The sequence below is a fragment of the Lithobates pipiens genome, unplaced genomic scaffold (genome assembly GCF_037356315.1).
Source record: "Lithobates pipiens isolate NorthernLeopardFrog02 unplaced genomic scaffold, aLitPip1_a1.2 Scaffold_18, whole genome shotgun sequence".
NCBI lineage: Eukaryota > Metazoa > Chordata > Amphibia > Anura > Ranidae > Lithobates > Lithobates pipiens.
Window position 1 is genome coordinate 320,679,224 of NW_027507758.1, and position 19,061 is coordinate 320,698,284.

Genomic DNA, 19,061 nt, shown 5'->3' on the forward strand with positions numbered 1-19,061 from the left:
TTTCTTGAGTAGGGGGACCTTGCGAGCATTGCAGGATTTCAGTCCTTTGCAGTGTAGTGTGTTACTAAATGTTTTCTTGGTGACTATATGGTCCCGGGTGCCTTGAGAAGATTCATTGACAAGATTCTCCCATATCGTTCTGGGCTGATTTCTCACCATTCTCGTGATCATTGAGACTCCACAAGGTGCGGTCCCCAGATCAAGGGACATTGACAGTTATTTTGTGTTTCTTCCATTAGCGAATAATCGCACCAACTGTTGTTACCCTCTCACCAAACTGTTTGGCGATGGTCTTGTAGCCTTTTCCAGCCTTGTGTTGGTCTAGAATCTTGTCCCTGACATCCTTGGACATCTCTTTGGTCTTGGCCATGGTGGAGAGATTGGATTCTGATTGCTTCTGTGGACAGATGTCTTTTATACTGGTAACAAGCTGAGATTAGGAGCACTCCTTTTAAGAGCTTTTTAGCTATAAATAAGTGCCATGATGGGGCGTGAAACGCATTAGCTATTTGTCCTGTTTTCCCTATTTTTATGAGGTGACGGTACTTGGATTTTAATCGTTTGCCAATAAAGATGCCTTTTTTGATGTGCGGCCATCCAGGATTTTTTTTTTTTTTTTTTTTTGATCTTGCTGATCAATTAGGGGATCAAATACTCATTTCACTCATTAAAATACAAATCAATTTATAACTTTTTTGACATGGGTTTTTCTGGATATTTTTGTTATTCTGTCTCTCATTGTTAGGCCTCATGCACGCTGGACATTTTTAAAGTTGTTTTTGGCTTCAGATGTTTTTTTCTGCAGTCCATAAACTCCTTATCATATCATCCTGTGTGTCCATACACACATAGGCTGTTGTAAATAGTTTTTGACAAGGGCTTTTTCTAGCTGGTAAAAAACAAACAAACCCAGAACCTAGTGAGCTTTGAGAGGAGTTTTTCAGCTGTAAAAATGCTCTAACTCTGAAGCCAGCTTTATAACGCCAATGAAAATGCAGCTATTCTGCGTTTATCAGCATTTTTGAGCCACAAGCTTTTATGGGAGTATTGTTTTGCTAAAAAAGCTAAACACTACAGCTGTAAAACCCTACTACAAAAATGCTGCAAAACTCACTCTACAGCTACAGCTTTCTACAGCTAACATTACTGCCTTTTTTTTTAATAACATCCACTGTGCATGAGGCCTTAAAATAAAGCTACCATTAAAATTATAGACTGATCATTTCTTTTTTACTTTAGTAATAATTTTTTACATTTCACAACATACTTTATCCATTATCTGTTACATCTTGACTTTCGACTAGAGTACCATTAATTAATGTATGTACTATATACATGAGTAAATAAGTATATAATGTAGTAAAAATAACTTCTATCTTATGTTCTTTTCTGATTCAGCCTTTTGACTCAGAATGTTGGATTACTCTATGTTGGAAAATATGAGCGCCCTTTTTCACAGATAAAGGTACGTTTTGCTGTTATGTTTAGAATGTTTCTTGCTCTTCAGTAACATAAACATTGTTCTAGAAAAATAACTTCAAAATGCTTATAGTATGTACTGTATTTGTGACTACTTTGATTTCTGGTAAGCAGACATGATACAGTCTAGCACATATATAAATCCTACCTCTCCCTCTGAAACCTACTGGTCATGAAGGAGGGTCCTGCATAATGATTACCCATTTATTTTGCCCATATGAATCCTATGCATCTTTTTTTAAGAGCTTTGTTTTGGTGTGGGAGATTTTCCATCCTGGGAGATTTTCCATCCTGGATGTGCAGGATTTTCCATCCTGGATCCACCGGACACAGCAGTTGACAGATCGTTGTACCTGGCTGACCGATCACAGTGATCACATGTCAGTTATACATTCATTTATAGCCATCCATTGCATACTTTTGTGATTATCTATGTGATTAATCACAGTGATCACATGGTACATGAAGGGCCAATCACAGTGCATCTGTTCCATGTAATAGCTGTAGCCAAATACAGCTATCACAACAGTACACACTGGAAATGAATGAATGCCATTCATAAAAATGATTGCCTAATCTCCCTGGAGAAGAGACGCTTGAGAGGAGATATGGTAGCGGTATACAAATATCTCAACGGTGATCCCGGCATAAGTATGAACCTTTTCAGTCCCAGTGTAAGAGGACACGAGGCCACATGATGAGACTGGAAGAGACGGGCTTTAACCTTAAGCTGCGTCGGGACAGTAAGAATGTGGAACTCTCTTCCATAATCGGTGGTGTTGGCAGGAAGTATGGATAGTTTTAAAAGACTCTTGGACATGCATCTTGGAGAAAAAAATCTAAGGGGATATGGGAAATGATTTTTCTACACACACAAATGCCTTTATTAAACTTGACTAACTATGTATAACAGTGATCATTACGGTTATATGGAATCACAGTGTAAAAAAAAAATCCTGATCAAATCTCCAAAGTAGTATGGTGTCACTATGACACTGTACTGCTCTGGTCACAGTATATATAAAAAAATAAAAAATGTATGTTTTTCCTTCGCCCCCCCCCCCCCACATACGTTCACCAGTGAGGATTTCTGATCAAGCACATACCAGTCATATGATGCTATTCTGCTTTGATGACAGTGTGTAAAAAAGAATTGTGGAAAAAATTATTTAATTTCTTTATTTTTCAAAAATTGTGAGAAAAAACTCCACATCTCTTATTAAATACCTTGGAGTGTCTAATTTCCAAAAAGGAATCATTTGGGGGTATTTGTACTGTCATGGCATTGTAGGGCCTCAAGAAATTTGATAGGCAGTCAGCACATCAGGACTGTTTTCAAATATACAGTATCTCATGAAATTGAGTAAACCCCTCACATTTTTGTAAATATTTTATTATACCTTTTCATGTGACAACACTGAAGAAATTACACTTTGCTACAATGTAAAGTAGTGCATGTACAGCTTGTATAACAGTGTAAATTTGCTGTCCCCTCAAAATAACTCGGCGCCTAGCCATTAATATCTAAACCGCTGTAATAAAAGTGAGTACACCCCTAAGTGAAAATGTTCAAATTGGGCCCAATTTGCCATTTTCCCTCCCCGGTGTCATGTGACTCGCTAGTGTTACAAGGTCTCAGGTGTGTTAAATTTGGTGTTATTGCTCGCTCTCTCTCTCTCATACTGGTCACTGGAAGTTCAACATGGCACCTCATGGCAAAGAACCCTCGGAGGATCTGAAAATAAGAATTGTTGCTCAACATAAAGATGGCCTAGGATATAAGAAGATCGCCAGGACCCTGAAACTGATCTGTAGCACAGTGGCCAAGACCATACAGCAGTTTAACAGGATAGGTTCCACTCAGAACAGGCCTCACAATGATCAACTAAAGAAGTTGAGTGCACGTTCTCAGCATCATATCCAAAGGTTGTCTTTGGGAAATGGACGTATGAGTACTGCCAGCATTGCTGCAGAGGTTGAAGGGCATGATGGGGGAGGGGGCTCAGCCTGTTAGTGCTCAGACCATACGCCACACACTGCATCAAATTGGTCTGCATGGGTGTCATCCCAGGAGGAAGCCTCTTCCAAAGATAATACACAAAGCCTACAAACAGTTTGCTGAAGACAAGCAGACTAAGGACATGAATTACTGGAACCATGTCCTGTTTTCTGATGAGACCAATGTGAACTTATTTGGTTCAGATGGTGTCAAGCGTGTGTGGTGGCAACCAGGTGAGCAGTAGAAAGACAAGTGTGTCTTGCCTACGATCAATAATGTTGGTGGGAGTGTCATAGTCTGGGGCTGCATGAGTGCTGCCGGCACTGGGGAGCTGCAGTTCGTTGAGGGAACCATGAATGCCAACATGTACTTTGACATACTGAAGCAGAGCACAATCCCTTCCTTCGGAGACTGGGCTGCAGGGCAGTATTCCAACATAACGACCGCAAACACACCTCCAAGACAACCACTGCCTTGCAAAAGAAGCTGAGGATAAAGCTTATGCACTGTCCAAGCATGTGTCCAGACCTAAACCCTATTGGAGCATCTGTGGGGCATCCTCAAACGGAAGGTGGAGGAGTGCAAGGTCTCTAACATCCACCAGCTCTGTGATCTCATCATAGAGGAGTGGAAGAGGACTCCAGTGGCAACCTGTGAAGCTATGGTGAACTCCATGCCCAAGAGAGTTAAGGCAGTGCTGGAAAATAATGGTGACTCTTTGGGCCCAATTTGGACATTTTCACTTAGGGGTGTACTCACTTTTGTTGCCAGTGGTTTAGACATTAATGGCTGTGTGTTGAGTTATTTTGATGGGACAGCCAATTTACACTGTTATACAAGCTGTACACTCACTACTTTCCATTGTAGCAAAGTGTAATTTCTATAGTGTTGTCACATGAAAAGATATAATAAAATATTTACAAAAATGTGAGTGGTGTACTCAGTTTTGTGAGATACTGTAGATACCATAGTTTGTTGTTTTAACACAGACTAAATGATATACACTGGTTTGCATTATTTTTGCTAAATACTTATGGAGAAAATATATTTGCAAAATAAAAATGTTTTGGTTTTTTTTTTTCAACATTTTTTGTATTTTTCATTTATATAGCAAAAAAAGAAAAAATGCTGATTAAATACCACCAAAAGAAAATTGTATCCGTCTCAAAAAAAATTCCCTGGTCAGGAAGGGCTTGAAAGTGTCCGATATTGAAGTGGTTAGCATACAGGTGATATTGAGAAAGCATGGAGATGTGATGAACAGGAATAACGTGGGGGTGAAAGGGTTGAAAAACAAATCCCACAATTAAATATAACCCCGGGTGTTTGACTCTCCTGCTCCATTCAGAAATCCTTCTCTTGTCATAAGAAGGGGCGGCTTCTCAGATGTAAATACAGGTGATGTTTACCTTTTATGATCATTGTGATTAGTGATCAAAATCCGCACATCAGAAATACATCCCCAGCACTCTACTCTTCCTAAATGTACAGTAGAAGTAATATGGTAAAACAAGGAAAAGGGAGTTAATGTGTATCTGGTGAAGTAACTGGCCAGTAATATACTTTCTGTCACTCATCCACTCTTTCTATGGAGGAGCAATAAAGCCTTCTTTGAACCGTAGAACTTACAGCCTGGGTAGTCTTAGATGGACAAGTGGATTTATATGGACTTTACCTAAGTAATAAATTAAAGCCAGACTCCAGCTAACACTCTCTAAGCAGTTGCAGCCACAATGTTTTTCATCATCCAAGGCCTTTTTTGTCAATAGTACACTGTAAGAACAAAAAGAATGTCAGTGAAAACTGTTCTGATTTGTAGGGAGGGGACAATACCCAGAGTAATAATTCACTGATATAGATCTGGAAATATAGCTGGTAAATTACAGTCTAGTATCGGCACTATAGTACATCAGGATGCAGTGATAGGAATGACACCCTACCAGAATAATTGCTGTTTCAGAAATGGAAAGGCAGTTCGGAAAGAACAGAGATGTCTTTACCATTCAAAAAGATTGATGAGTAAAGGAATAGAAAGCTATCAGACACAGTGACTGCCAGGTATCATGTAAATAAGGCCATAGATTTGGGTGAAGGATGATTATATATAGTATAGCTTCATTTCCTTGCTCTTACCACTCATGGCTTGTGCAGAGCTCCCGTTTTCTCAGCTACTGTTCTTGAATGCTTCAGAAAAATTTAAAACCCATCGTTTTTTTTTTTTTCTTTTTTGTTCTGCATTGAAAATTGACTCTCTATACAATCCCTTTAGGCAGTTGAAGTATCTTGCTCCAAAGAATAAAGGACAAAAAAAATCAAATACAGGCATAATTTCTTTAACCACTTGCTTACTGGGCACTTAAACTCCCCTCCTGCCCAGACCAATTTTCAGCTTTCAGCTTTTCACTCTTTGAATGACAATTGCTTGGTCATGCAACACTGTACCCAAATGAAATTTATATCTTTTTTTTTTCCACACAAATAAAGCTTTCTTTTGGTGGTATTTACTCACCACTGGGGGTTTTATTTTTTGCTAAACAAAGAAAAATCTTGTTTCATACTTTTGCAAACATAATTTTTCTCCTTCATTGATATGTGCTCATAAGGCGGCACTGATAGGCTGAACTGGTGGGCACTGATAGGCACAGATAAGGCGGTACTGATGGAGACAGATAAGTTGGTACTGATGGGCATAGATAAAATGGCACTGATGGCCACTGATGGGTGTTACTGATAGGTATCTCTGGTGGCACTGGCGGGTGGCACAGGTGGGCACAGATGAGCTGGCAGCTGCTCTCCTTGATCGGGACTGATGTCCCTTTTACACCTGCCAGTGATCGTTTTTTTTCTCCTCACACTATCAGCTTGAGGAGAAAAAATAGCCGATTACCAGCTCTGTTTACATCACATGATCAGATGTCATTGGCTGATAGCTGATCACGTGGTAAGGGTGATCACGAGGTAAGTCTCATAGACTCCCTAATCACGGAGCGCACCGTATGTGCCCTGCAGGGGGCGCGCAGGCTTCTCGAGCGTGGAAGGACATCTATTGATGCCCTCCCGGCAAAGTAGGTCCGCGCTGTAGCCATCATTCGGCTATAGCGTGGATCTGAAGCGGTTAAATTGCTTTTCCTATACAGTAGCACTATTCTGCACATGATGTTTTATTCTGCAGGATAACCTTGAAGTCACTTTGTGCTAGATTCTGCACTTGATCACACAGGTCATCTGCTTTCTAACCGCGCCGTATGTTTTCTCTTTGCAACAGCTGCTGTTTTTCTTTAGGGAGTAACTCTTATTTATTAAAGTGCATTTATACCATTATGGCATTACCTTGTAGCCATTCAAATATGAAACATTTTCAATAAGTCGACTCTGTTTTTTCATACATAATTTTATTTAATGTGCCATTCTATCCTATGTTTTAAGCCTTTTTTTTTTTTGGCTTATCTAAATTGACTCATAGGGGTTGATTTACTAAAACTGGGGAGTGCAAAATCTGGTGCAGCTTTGTCAAAGCTTAACTAAACAAGCTGAAGTTAGAAGCTGATTGGTTTCTATGCAGAGCTGCACCCGATTTTGTACTCTCCTCTTTTAGTATATTAACACCATTGTGACCACTTTGAAATAGTTTAGAAGAAACAGGAAATAGACAAGGAAATTTCATTTTAAATATTGTTAGAAATTACACAAGAGTGGAAATCCAGGTAAACACACACACACTTTTTTTTTTTCTTTTTATATTGGATAGAGTGCGTGAAGTTTATAATTAAGATTGGTGTTTGGGTTTGAGGTGGTTTGAAGTACCAGTAAGAGGGATTTTGGTAAAGATGGCCATCTCACTATAAAAGGAATAGACCAGCCATGTGTCACTGGATTGGAAGCTGTAAAACCGACAAACGACATAGGTAGATTGTAGATATAAAGGCTAAAGGGTTTTTACATTAATGCATTCTCTGCATTAGGGTAAAAAAAAGTCCATGATCAGCTTTCATTTTTAATACAATTTGTTTGGACAGTCAACCCCTTTGCTGCCTTTTTTTTTTTTTTTTTTTTAATTATAACTGAGTAATTAAAAGTTTGAGTGGTTTTATTTTAGGGTTTTCATTTCTTATGTGGGTTTTTAAAATATTTATTGTATGTTGATGAGGCTATTTTTTTAGCTAAAGTATTCATTTTAACTACTTGAAGCCTGGAATGTTAAAACCCCCTTTTGCCAAGGCCATTTTTCTGTTTTCAGTGCTGTCACACTGAATGAGAGTTACTCAGTCATAAAACACCGTACCTACATGAATTTTATATGATTGTTTTGAGGCATGGTGAGTCTTTTGAAGAAAGTTCTTGGGAAATGTGAAAAATATATTTATTTTTTTCGCAAAGTTGTTAATACGATAATAAGAATTTCATTCATGACCACATTCCGAGACCAAGATCGAACTTGGTTTAGTATTTAGGGGGGTGGGGGGGAGCAGCACCCAAAAGGTTTTCAACCTTAATGTGAGGTAAGTGGATGTAAAAGGAGACACAATAGACCGTCCAATCAGGTCCACCTGAAAAATTGACAGGTGGGCCTGACCGAAACAATCGAGCGAAAGGTGCCTTTACAACCACTTTAAAGTACATTTTTTTAACAGTGGAACAGAACACAATAACACCAGCAAACACAATACATAAGGATATAAATTAACCTTAAGTCAAGTGGCAAAATACCTAACTAGCAATCTAACTAACTATAATACAATATATGCAGACAAAAGAGGAGTGCTGATCAACAGAGTAAAAGTGAAGGTGCAAGAAACAGTCAGGAACAGGGAGCCAGGACTGGGAATCGGAATATGAAGGGCACGTACAAGGCATAAGGGTACAAGGTGTACACACAAGGCAGGAGCAGGTTCAAGATCTAGTCTCAGGATACAGTGCCTTGAAAAAGTATTCATACTCCTTGAAATTTTCCACACTTTGTCATATTACAACCAAAATCGTAAATGTATTTTTTGGGGGTTTTATGTGATAGACCAACACAAAGTGGCACATAATTGTGAAGTGGAAGGAAAATAATAAATGGTTTTCAACATTTTTAAATAAATATGTGAAAAGTGTGGCGTGCATTTGTATTCAGCCCCCCTGAGTCAATACTTTGTAGAACCACCTTTCACTACAATTGCGGCTGCAAGTTTTTTTGCGGATGTTTCTGCTAGCTTTGCACATCTAGAATGTTACATTTTTGCCCATTCTTCTTTGCAAAATATCTCAAGCTGTCAGATTATATGGAGATTGGATTTAGGTCTGGACTTTGACTGGGCCATTCTAACAAATGAATAGGATTTGTTCTAAACCATTCCATTGTAGCTCTGTATGTTTAGGGTCGTTGTCCCGCTGGAAGGTGAACCTCTGCCCCAGTCTCAAGTCTTTTGCAGACTCTACAGGTTTTCTCTTAAGATTGCCCTGTATTTGGCTCCATCCATCTTTCCATCAACTCTGATCGGCTTCCCTGTCCTTGCTGATGAAAAGCATTCCCACAATATGTTGCTGCCACTACCATGTTTCACGGTGGGGATGGTGTGTTCAGGGTGATGTGCAGTGTTCGTTTTCTACCACACTTAGCTTTTGCTTTTAGGCCAAAAATGAAAATTTTGGTCTCATCTGACCAGAGCACCTTCTTCCACATGTTTGCTGTGTCCCCCATATGGCTTCTCGCAAACTGCAAATATGACTTCTTATGGCTTTCTTTCAACATTGACTTTCTTTTTGCCATTCTTCCATAAAGGCTAGATTTGTGGAGTGCACGACTAATAGTTGTCCTGTAGATGGATTCTGCCACCTGAGATGTGGAGCTCCTCCCGAGTTACCATGGGTCTTTTTGCTGCATCTCTAATGAATGCTCTCCTTGCCTAGGCTGTCCGTTTAGGTGGATGGCCATATCTTGGTAGGTTTGCAGTTGTGCCATACTCTTTCCATTTTCAGATGATGGATTGAACAGTGCTTCATGACATGTTCAAAGCTTGGGATATGTTTTTATAACCTAATCCTACTTTAAATTTCTTCACAACTTTATCCCTGACCTGTCTGCTGTGTTCCTTGGCCTTCGTGATACTGTTTGTTCACTAAGTTTCTCTAACCAACCTCGGAGGGCTTCACAGAACAGCTGTGTTTATACTGAGATTAAATTACACTCACTGGTGGACTCTATTTAATAATTAGGTGACTTCTGAAGGCAATTCGTTATACTGGATTTAAATTATTTAGAGTAAAGGGGGCTGAACACAAATGCACACCACACTTTTCACATAGAGAGGTAAGTGGTGTTGTACTCCTAAAATGATTATTTAAGATTCATACCATAATTGTAAAAAATGATAATAAATATAGATTGATATTGTTTGAGGTTCATAACATACTTATCATATATTCAAGTGGCAATAGATACAAATAAAATGTATACTGTCCAATTATGTCTCTTGCAATAGAGTGCTTAACCACTTGCCGACCAGCGCACGACGATGTACGTCGACAGAATGGCACGGGCAGGCAAATGGGCGTCCCTTTAAATTTGCCGCCCTGCCATCGGGAGCGCGCCGCCGGCGGCGTGCTCCCGCGCTGGTCGGGACCCCCGTGAGTCCGGTCGCGGGATCCGCGGACTCGATCGCCGCGGGCATCCCCGCGATCGTCTCACGGAGCGGCCGAATGGAGAAGTGCCGTTGTAAACAACATTTCTCCATTCTGCCTAGCAACTAGTGACGCTGATCTCTGCTCCATGTGATTGGAGCAGAGATCAGTGTTCACTAAATGAAAGCCCAACCCCCCCACAGTTAGTAACACACCCCTAGGAACACTTAACCCCTACACTGCCACCCACTGGTTAACCCCTTCACTGCCAGTGTCATTTACACAGGAATCACTGCATTTATATAGCAGTGATTACTGTATAAATGACAATGGTCCCAAAAATGTCCGATGGGTCCCCCACAATGTTGCAGTCACAATAAAAATTGTTGATCGCCGCCATTACTAGTAAAAAAAAAAACAATAAAAAATTATTAATAAAAATGCTATAAAACTATCCCTATTTTGTAAACGCTATAACTTTTGCGCAAACCAATCAATCGCTTATTGCGATTTTTTTTTTTACCAAAAATATGTAGAAGAATACGTATCGGCCTAAACTGAGGGAAAAAAATGTTTTTTTATATATTTTTGGGGGATATTTATTATAACAAAAAGTTAAAAAAAATGCTTTTTTTTCAAAATTGTCGCTCTATTTTTGTTTATAGCGCAAAAAATAAAAACCGCAGGGGTGATCAAATACCACCAAAAGAAAGCTCTATTTGTGGGAAAAAAAGGACGTCAATTTTGTTTGGGAGCCACGTCGCACGACCACGCAATTGTCAGTTAAAGCGACGCAGTGCCGAATCCCAAAAAGTGGTCTGGTCTTTGACCAGCAAATTGGTCCGGTCCGAAAGTGGTTAAAGTAGATCTAGTCCACAATGTGCAAAGTAATAAATCGATAAATAAAATCAAAAAGATAGACATAAACAACAATCTGTGCAAATCAGAAAAATATATAAATACTAATCGGTGCAAATAATAACAAAAATGTACAAATATGCAAGTATATAACAGAAATGTGCAAATATGCAGAGTGAAGTGCCACAGGAGGGGCATAAATAAATTCCAAAGGGAAATATGGAGCTCTGCAGGGTCCACTGTGCAAAATAGTGCAAGTGTAGCAGTGTTTTCCAGGAACACTAAGTGATAATGCAATAATATCCAGTGACAGTGTGACTTTTGAGTGCAGCATATGTCTTCAGTGTCACTGACACTCGTGGCTGTGATAAATTGTTACCTTACTGCTGTAAGGTAGACAGCATGTAGAGGAGGAGGAGGGGAGTTAAATCCCTTCAGATTGTAGTATTCCTGCGCGTCCCTACTAGGTATGCATCAGAGCCCGAGGGGATCCTTTCGTTTTCTTTCCGCTGACTGGGTGTCTGTGATCGCTCACATGTTCAGTATATCGGGGTATAGAGGAGGGATAAAGAGCCTACCATGGTGTAGTATTTTTTCAATAAGGTAAAGTTTATTCAATTAAATGATCGAAAAACTCACATTTCCATATGTAGGTCGCACAATGTAAAAACGAGCATCGAGCTCGTACCTGACCGTCTCTTCCGGTGTCTGTATGCCTCTAGGTATCCTACACGTTACGTCACAACACACGTGACTTCGACTGGGATGAGGCTTGTAGGCAATAGAGCAAGGGTCTCAAACTGGTGGCCCTCCAGCTGTTGCAAAACTACAAGTCCCATGAGGCATTGCAAGGCTGACAGTTACAAGCATAACTCCCACATGCAGAGGCATCATGGGACTTGTAGTTTTGCAACAGCTGGAGGGCCACCAGTTTGAGACCCCTGCAATAGAGTGTGTTTAAATAGATCCGGATGATTTCTATTATTGTTGGTTGGCCATTTTCTAGGAGCCCATGTTTAAAATAATGAAGCGGCCATTTTCCTAGAGATTGTCGCCTTGGCTCCGATCACGGCAATTTTGCTGTCGATTTTTTTTGACAAAACATTTACTAGTATGGTCCATCTAAGGCCGTGTTGTGATAGTCAAGAGCTAATGCAGGATATATATGCTTTGATCATATTGACGTGTCAGCAAGGTATGTTTTAGTTCATAGTCTAGGGAACTGACATCGCAGCAGCATCCAATGATGTGACAACCATAAAACAAATGGTGGTGTATCGTTCGTTGCAGACCACCAAGGTGTAAATATAAAAACCAAAAAATAAAGGGGACTGTGAGAAAAAATTCATATATTAATTTGAAACGAAAATGGTTAAAAAATATTTTTAAAACTATATGACAAATTTTTATATGTGTAAAATACCAACGAACGATACACTTTGCACATTGTGGACTAGATCTACTTTAAGCACTCTATTGCAAGAGACATAATTGGACAGTATACATTTCATTTGTATTTATTGCCACTTGAATATATGATAAGTATGCTATGAACCTCAAACAATATCCATCTATATTTATTATAATTTTTTACAATTATGGTATGAATCTTAAATAATCATTTTAGGAGCGCAACACCACTTACCTCTCTATCTTTCCGTACATTTGGGTAACAGTTTCCCCCTTACGGTGGATGCAGCACCTATAGAATATATTTACATTCTCCTTTTAGCACAGGAGTACCTACTTTACACTTTTCACATATTTATTTGTAAAAAAAAAATTTAAAACCATTTATTATTTCACCTTCCATCACTTTCCACTTCACAATTATGTGCCACTTTGTGTTGGTCTATTCCATAAAATCCCAATAAAATACATTTACGTTTTTGGTTGTAACATGACAAAATATGTAAAATTTCAAGGGGTACGAGTACTTTTTCATGGCACTGTAAGTCAGCAAGCATAATCTAGCTACCAGGCAAAAACACTGAAGCAAGAAGGAAATGTAGAGGAAGGTATAAATACCCTCCCAGCATCAGGTGGTGACTCTTTCTGGGATCTGCTGGGAGACGCCCCCTGGTGGTCAACGAAAATACAACCTTCTGCTCAGGTCCTGACAGTAACACTGGGACTGGTGTGGTATATGATCAGGAAAACTTTTACTGGCTGCACTGGTCTGATGACACTGTGATTGTTGTAGTGGCGAATAGGAATACTATTGCTGGCTTATAGTGGGCTGTCCACAATGGGACTAGGTTGCCAGCAATGTTGAGTTAATGAGCTAACAAGCTAATGTTGCTAATTTAGAATGGTTTGGTAAGGCTGGGTTCACACTAGTGCGAATTGAATGCGTGTTTCCCCACATCTAACTCACATGACAGGAGATTATGAGCGTCTCTCTATGGAGCCAGTTCACATATCTCCATGGCAGCTGCAGAGCGGCTTGCAGAGGAGTCCTGTGTGCGTCTTTGGCTCCGTTTCAGAGGCCGGATTCAGGAATAAATATGGCGGTGATAAGGAACATTGTTGCTAGCATACTTTTGTTTGGAGACAATAGGATTGGTGTGACAGCGATCAGGAAATCTGTTGCTGACTGTACTGGTCTGGTGGGTAGCGATTCAGAGCACTGTTTATAGCTACACTAGTCTGGCAACACTGTGACTGATATGGTGATCGGAAACATTGTGGCTGACTGCACTATTAGGGCTCGTTCGCACGTGAAGTTGGGGTCTATGAAACCTGCGAGCCACGGTTTCACTGCCCTCTCCCCCCACAACTACTACCACCTTTAGCTGCAGAGGCAACAGCTGGGGGCGTACACATGCAGCTTCACATCGCAGTCATGACAGGAATTGTACTCCCCTGTTGCTTTAAATAGGCATAGTGTCTGCCGATTGTGACTCATTCAAGTAAATGAGGGACCTTATGCAGGTTCCAAATGGTTAAAGCGGACCGTGAGGATGTGATACAATGCCTGCCGACCACTTGTCAAATGCTTTCTGAAGCAATTCAAACATAGATCATCTGCTAGCACCGCATATGTAAACAAGACATTATATTAACACTGGGACTGGTGGGGCAATGATCAGGGCTACTGACTGCCTGCACTGGTCTGGTGACATTGTACTGCTGTGGTGGTAATTGGAGACAATGACTGACTGCTCTGACTTAAAGTAATATCAGAGCAGCCAGTCATTGTACATGATCACATATATCCATGTTTTTTTAAACACTATGGTGACACTGTACTGCTGTGGCTATTGACAGAGACACTAGCAGCTGCACTGGCATATAGTGTCAGTGCAGCAGCCAATGTCTATGATCAATAGAAACCATAATGGTCCACAGAGTGGCCCTGAACCTCCTCTTCAGAGGTCACCTGCCAGCACTCTAGGCTCATCCTCTACTGCGTCTGCTAGGATAGCAAGCTGCTTGCTATGGTGGCAGACATGTAGGCTCAATCACAAACCAGCTGTGTGCATCTATTGACACACGCAGTGCAGCTCAACCTCCCACCCCTTGCTCCCTCCACACTGAATTTGACTGTCAGCAGGAGCCAATGGTCCTCTGTGAAGGAGAATGGAGAGAATACTGCAGCCAGGCACAGCACTGGATCGATCCAGGAGTGAGATAAGTGTTTAGACTGGGAGGGAGGCACAACAAGTCCTAAATAGTTTTTTTTTCACCTTAATGCAGAAGAGAGCAGAATGACAATAGCACTTAAGGAAGACCCTGGAGCAGTGTTAATTTCGTAGACTAAATTAATACTATTTAGTCAAGTAAAGTACGACTAAAACTAACACAATTGAGATGCCCAAATTATGACTAAAACTAAAATGCATTTAAGTCAAAAGACTAAAATACAACTAAAATGGCATTTTAGTCAAGACTATGACTAAAAACGAAATTGAAATTTGACATCAAAATTAACACTGCACTACCAAATAAGAATGTGTAGGGGGCATCTACTAAGCTGCTAAAAGAAAAAAAATATATTAAAAAGCATTTTCTTATTTTTCTTCTTAATATTTAATGTTGTTAATATATTCTGGTAATATGTGCAATGGCATTACATCCAATAGAGTTTACAGGTTTTTTTTGTTTGTTTTTTTTAAATATATTTTCATACTGTACTAGATTTTTACTCCAGGAGTTATATAATTAATTTGGCAATTCTAAAGAAATGCTTAAATAATGCATTCAAATGTAACTAAACCCATTCAATTTTAGTTGACTAAAATGTACTGGAGATTTTAGTCTAAAATACGACTAAACAAACAATTCAGATGACAAAATACAACTAAAACTAAAATGGCAATTTAGTCAAAAGACTATAACTAAAATGAAATCGAAATTTGATGTCAAAATGAACCCTGTCCTGGAGGGTCAAAGAAAGTGGCTATGGACGACAATGGAGGGTAACTTCTTGCAAACGGTGCATATGGAGTGCAAAAGCCAGGTCTAAGGAGGAAGGTATACAGAGCCTAGTCAAAGCCTACAGGTTTCAAAGGGCCTTTAAAATAAATGCACATATTTTTGCAGGTTAAAAAAAAATTTGCATTCATTACTTGGAGCCATGTTTTTACTTCCCGCCAGGAAAGCATTGCACCCACGATCAGACGATTGTGGGTGCCATGCAAGCCTCCTTAAGCGGAGGGCCGGTTATAAAAAAAAAAAAAAAAAAAAAAGTCAGCAGCTGCAAACACTGCAGCTGCTGACTTAATAAACACACTCACCTGTCCAGGGCGCCCGCGATGTCGGCCGCCCGAGGCCGACCCGTCCCTCGGCTCTCGGGTCCCGGCGCCGCCATCCCTTGTAAGGGAAACAGGCAGCGGAGCCTTATGGCTTCACTGCCCGTTTCCTACTGCGCATGCGCGAGTCCCGCAGCTACTGCGCATGCGCGAGTCCCGCAGCGCTTTCTGAATGGGACGCGCTGTGTTCTGGAACACCGCGACGAAGAGAGAAGACAGAAGATCTCCGCAGAGGAGGAAGAGGAAGATTAGGAGAAAGTGCCTAGCAACAGGCATTTCTGGTAAGTAAAAAAAAAAAAAATTTCTCATTTTTTTTTTTTTTAGATTTTTTGTAATTTTTAAAATTTTTTTGTTTTTCAGGGTGGCCCTCCCCTTTAGTGTATTTGTCTGCTTGGGCCTCATATGCGCAGATACAAATTGACAGGAAAAGACAATGCCATAATGCCATGGTAGTTCACTGAAACTACAAGCTGACAGCCGCAAAGGCTGTAGGGACTTGTAGTTTCCCATTCACAGAGGACTGAAAATGTCATAGCCGGGTGGGTGGAGCCCCACACGACCACTGTATTTTCAAACAGTGACAGTGGGTCCCTGGAGAAGGTGCCTGCCTGCTTTCACTGGGTAGAGGGGGATAGGCTGCAACTGCTGGAACATGTTACTTGTTCCAAAAGGTGAACTTATCCTTAAAAAGGACCTCTGTAAGAACTTTCTTCTCTCTGTTATCCCTGACAGCCGTAGTCCTGCCTTGGTTCCTTCTTTTTTTCTTTTCTAAGGGCTGCCTCCTTTTTTTACGCTACATAGGGACAAGGTATCTTTGAATCCAGTATTTGTTTGCATCCCTGGGGCTTTTATCACCTTCTCTGGGAATGTCAGTCCCCCTCTCCTTGCTCTGCTATGAAGGCATGCCAAACAACTATAATTTATTGTTGGGTGGGGTTATGACAGGCACCTATGGTTGCCTGCCACGTCTTCTCTCATGAACTGACCCCATTCATGTTTCCTTAAAGGGCAGTCCCTCTATGAAATTCTTTCCTCCTTTTCCACTCAGCTGGGTGGTTATTTTACCTCTTGTTCTAGGACTTTTGCCAAAGTCTTTGGGGTTCTTAGGATTCTACAGCATCTAGCATCTGTCCTTCTCATAAGCTACAGAGCCACCACTTGTTTCTTGTTAAATGTTTTTAAAACCCTTAGGACAGGTGGATGCTTAAAGCCTCTGCTCTGTCTGTCCGTTGACCCTTATGTTTTTTTCCTGTGGGCTTGTTTTGGCTGTTCTGTTGCCCACCCTGATTTATTGCCCGAGGACATGCCATGATCTAACATGGGGTATACCAACGGGTTGAAAAAAAAAACTGATCCACAAGTGATGTTAATGCAGAAATCTCTCCTGGTGTGTTTTTGTATTCTGACAGCAGTTCTTGCTGAACTGGCTGATTTTCAGTATATGTATACCCAGCTTAAAGCGGGAGTCCACCGGGACTCCGCGTTTTTTTTTTTTTTTTTTTTTTTTTTTTTTTTTTTTTAAAGCCAGCAGCTACAAATACTGCAGCTGCTGACTTTTAAAATAGTGACACTTACCTGTCCAGCGCGCCCGCGATGTCGGCACCCGAAGCCGATCTGTAGATCGTATCTCGGGTGCTGCCGCCGCCATCTTGGGTATGGGAATCAGGAAATGGAGCCTTTCGGCTTCATTTCCCGGTTCCCTACTGCGCATGCGCGAGCCGCGCTGCGCAATAAGGATGGTCCCCGCTGCCTCTGGGATCTGTGTGTTTTCCCAGCAGGCAGCGGGGCACTTGCGGGAAGGGGCGGGCACTTGCGGAAAGGGGCGTAATATACGCCCCTTTCCGCAGAGAGCTATCCCGGAAGTGGGTACAGATACCTGTACTGTACAGGTATCTGCACCCCCCTCCCCCCTGAAAGGTGCCAATTGTGGCGCCGGAGGGGGGGAGGGTTCCGATGAGCGGAAGGTCCACTTTAGGGTGGACCTCTGCTTTAAAGTGGTTGTAAACCCTTACAACCAACTTTGACCAACAGGTAAGCCTAGATTAAGGCTAACCTGTAGGTCCAAGAAATATCTATTAAACCTACACGGTTTAGGAGATATTTGCCGAAAGACAGGCACCACTGTCTACGGCACATGCACCGTAGACAGCGGCGAGCAGGCGCAGTGAGCGCTCCGCTGTCAACGGCGATATGCCGCGAGTGGCGGCTCCCGTGCGCATGAGCGGGAGTGACGTCATCGCGGCTTGACAGTGGCGGAGCAGCGAGACCCCCGAGAAGATGGATGCTCCGGACTACAGGGGACAGCGGTGACTTCGCTGCCTCCTGTGTCAGGTAAGTGACACATAATGGACTACTGTGCGATGCATAGTAGTCCATTATGCTTTACCTTTGCAGGGAATCAAAGAGGAAGTTCATAGTCTTGTAGGATTAAGAGAATAGAAATATCTTGTACAATACAGGAAATAGCCAATTTATTCATACACCACGGTTATAGTTTTTTTCAACCTTCAGGTGATTGGACACTGGCGAGCTTTCAAGGACATGCCCCTCTGAACATTTGCCCTTTAACCTTATCCCACTCAGTTAGTCCTCCTTTGTTTTGAGAATGTCTGCAGGTGATGGGCCTTTTGTCTTTCATGGAGAAATCAGCATCACCAGTATTTTATTTTTTATTAAACTCTTTAACAACTTCAGCCCCGGAAGGATTTGCCCCTTAATGACTAGGCCATTTTTTGCGCTACGGCACTGCATAGCTTTAACCTACAATTGCATGTACGCTGTACCCAAACAAAATTGTTGTCCTTTTTTCCCCCACAAATAGAGCTTTCTTTTGGTGGTATTTGATCACCTCTGCGTTTTTTTTTTTTTTTTTTTTGTGCTATAAACAAAGAGCGAAAATTTTGAAAAAAATAAAATAAAAATTTAACATTCTGCTATAATACATATCCCCAAAAATTACTAAAAAAAAAAAAAAAACACCCCTTACCCTATCTGGCTTAGAAAACTTTGTCTCCCAGATATTTCCTAATGGGGGATGCTAGTGGTCCGAGACTGCATCCCCACATCACACTCAACACACCAGTAGCAAATAGGTAATGGTGTTCTTCTCTCTACGAGTTCATACGGTATATTGTAACCCTACTGAGAAATATATGCAGACCCGCTAGTATGAACGCCATATGGGCCACGTGACCCCACTTAGGTCTGCTGATTAAAGGGTTTTCTCTTAAAAATTGTATGTCACAAGCTTATTGTACAGTGGATCAGACATTCGCAATTGTGTTAGACTTATGGCACTTGTTTAATATTTGTGCAATTCCAACTCGTTATTGTCCTCTGTTTCTCTCATCAATAGCGCACTGTATTGT

At 41.0% G+C, this 19,061-nt stretch overlaps 1 protein-coding gene across 1 annotated transcript in view; it reads left to right on the forward strand.

Annotated features, from left to right (window-relative positions):
- Positions 1–19,061, forward strand: part of RNGTT (RNA guanylyltransferase and 5'-phosphatase) — a 463,180-nt gene that overhangs the window by 409,843 nt on the left and 34,276 nt on the right. The window contains 1 exon segment of the mRNA XM_077487269.1: positions 1,399–1,465. Coding sequence (XP_077343395.1) covers positions 1,399–1,465 — 67 coding nt within the window.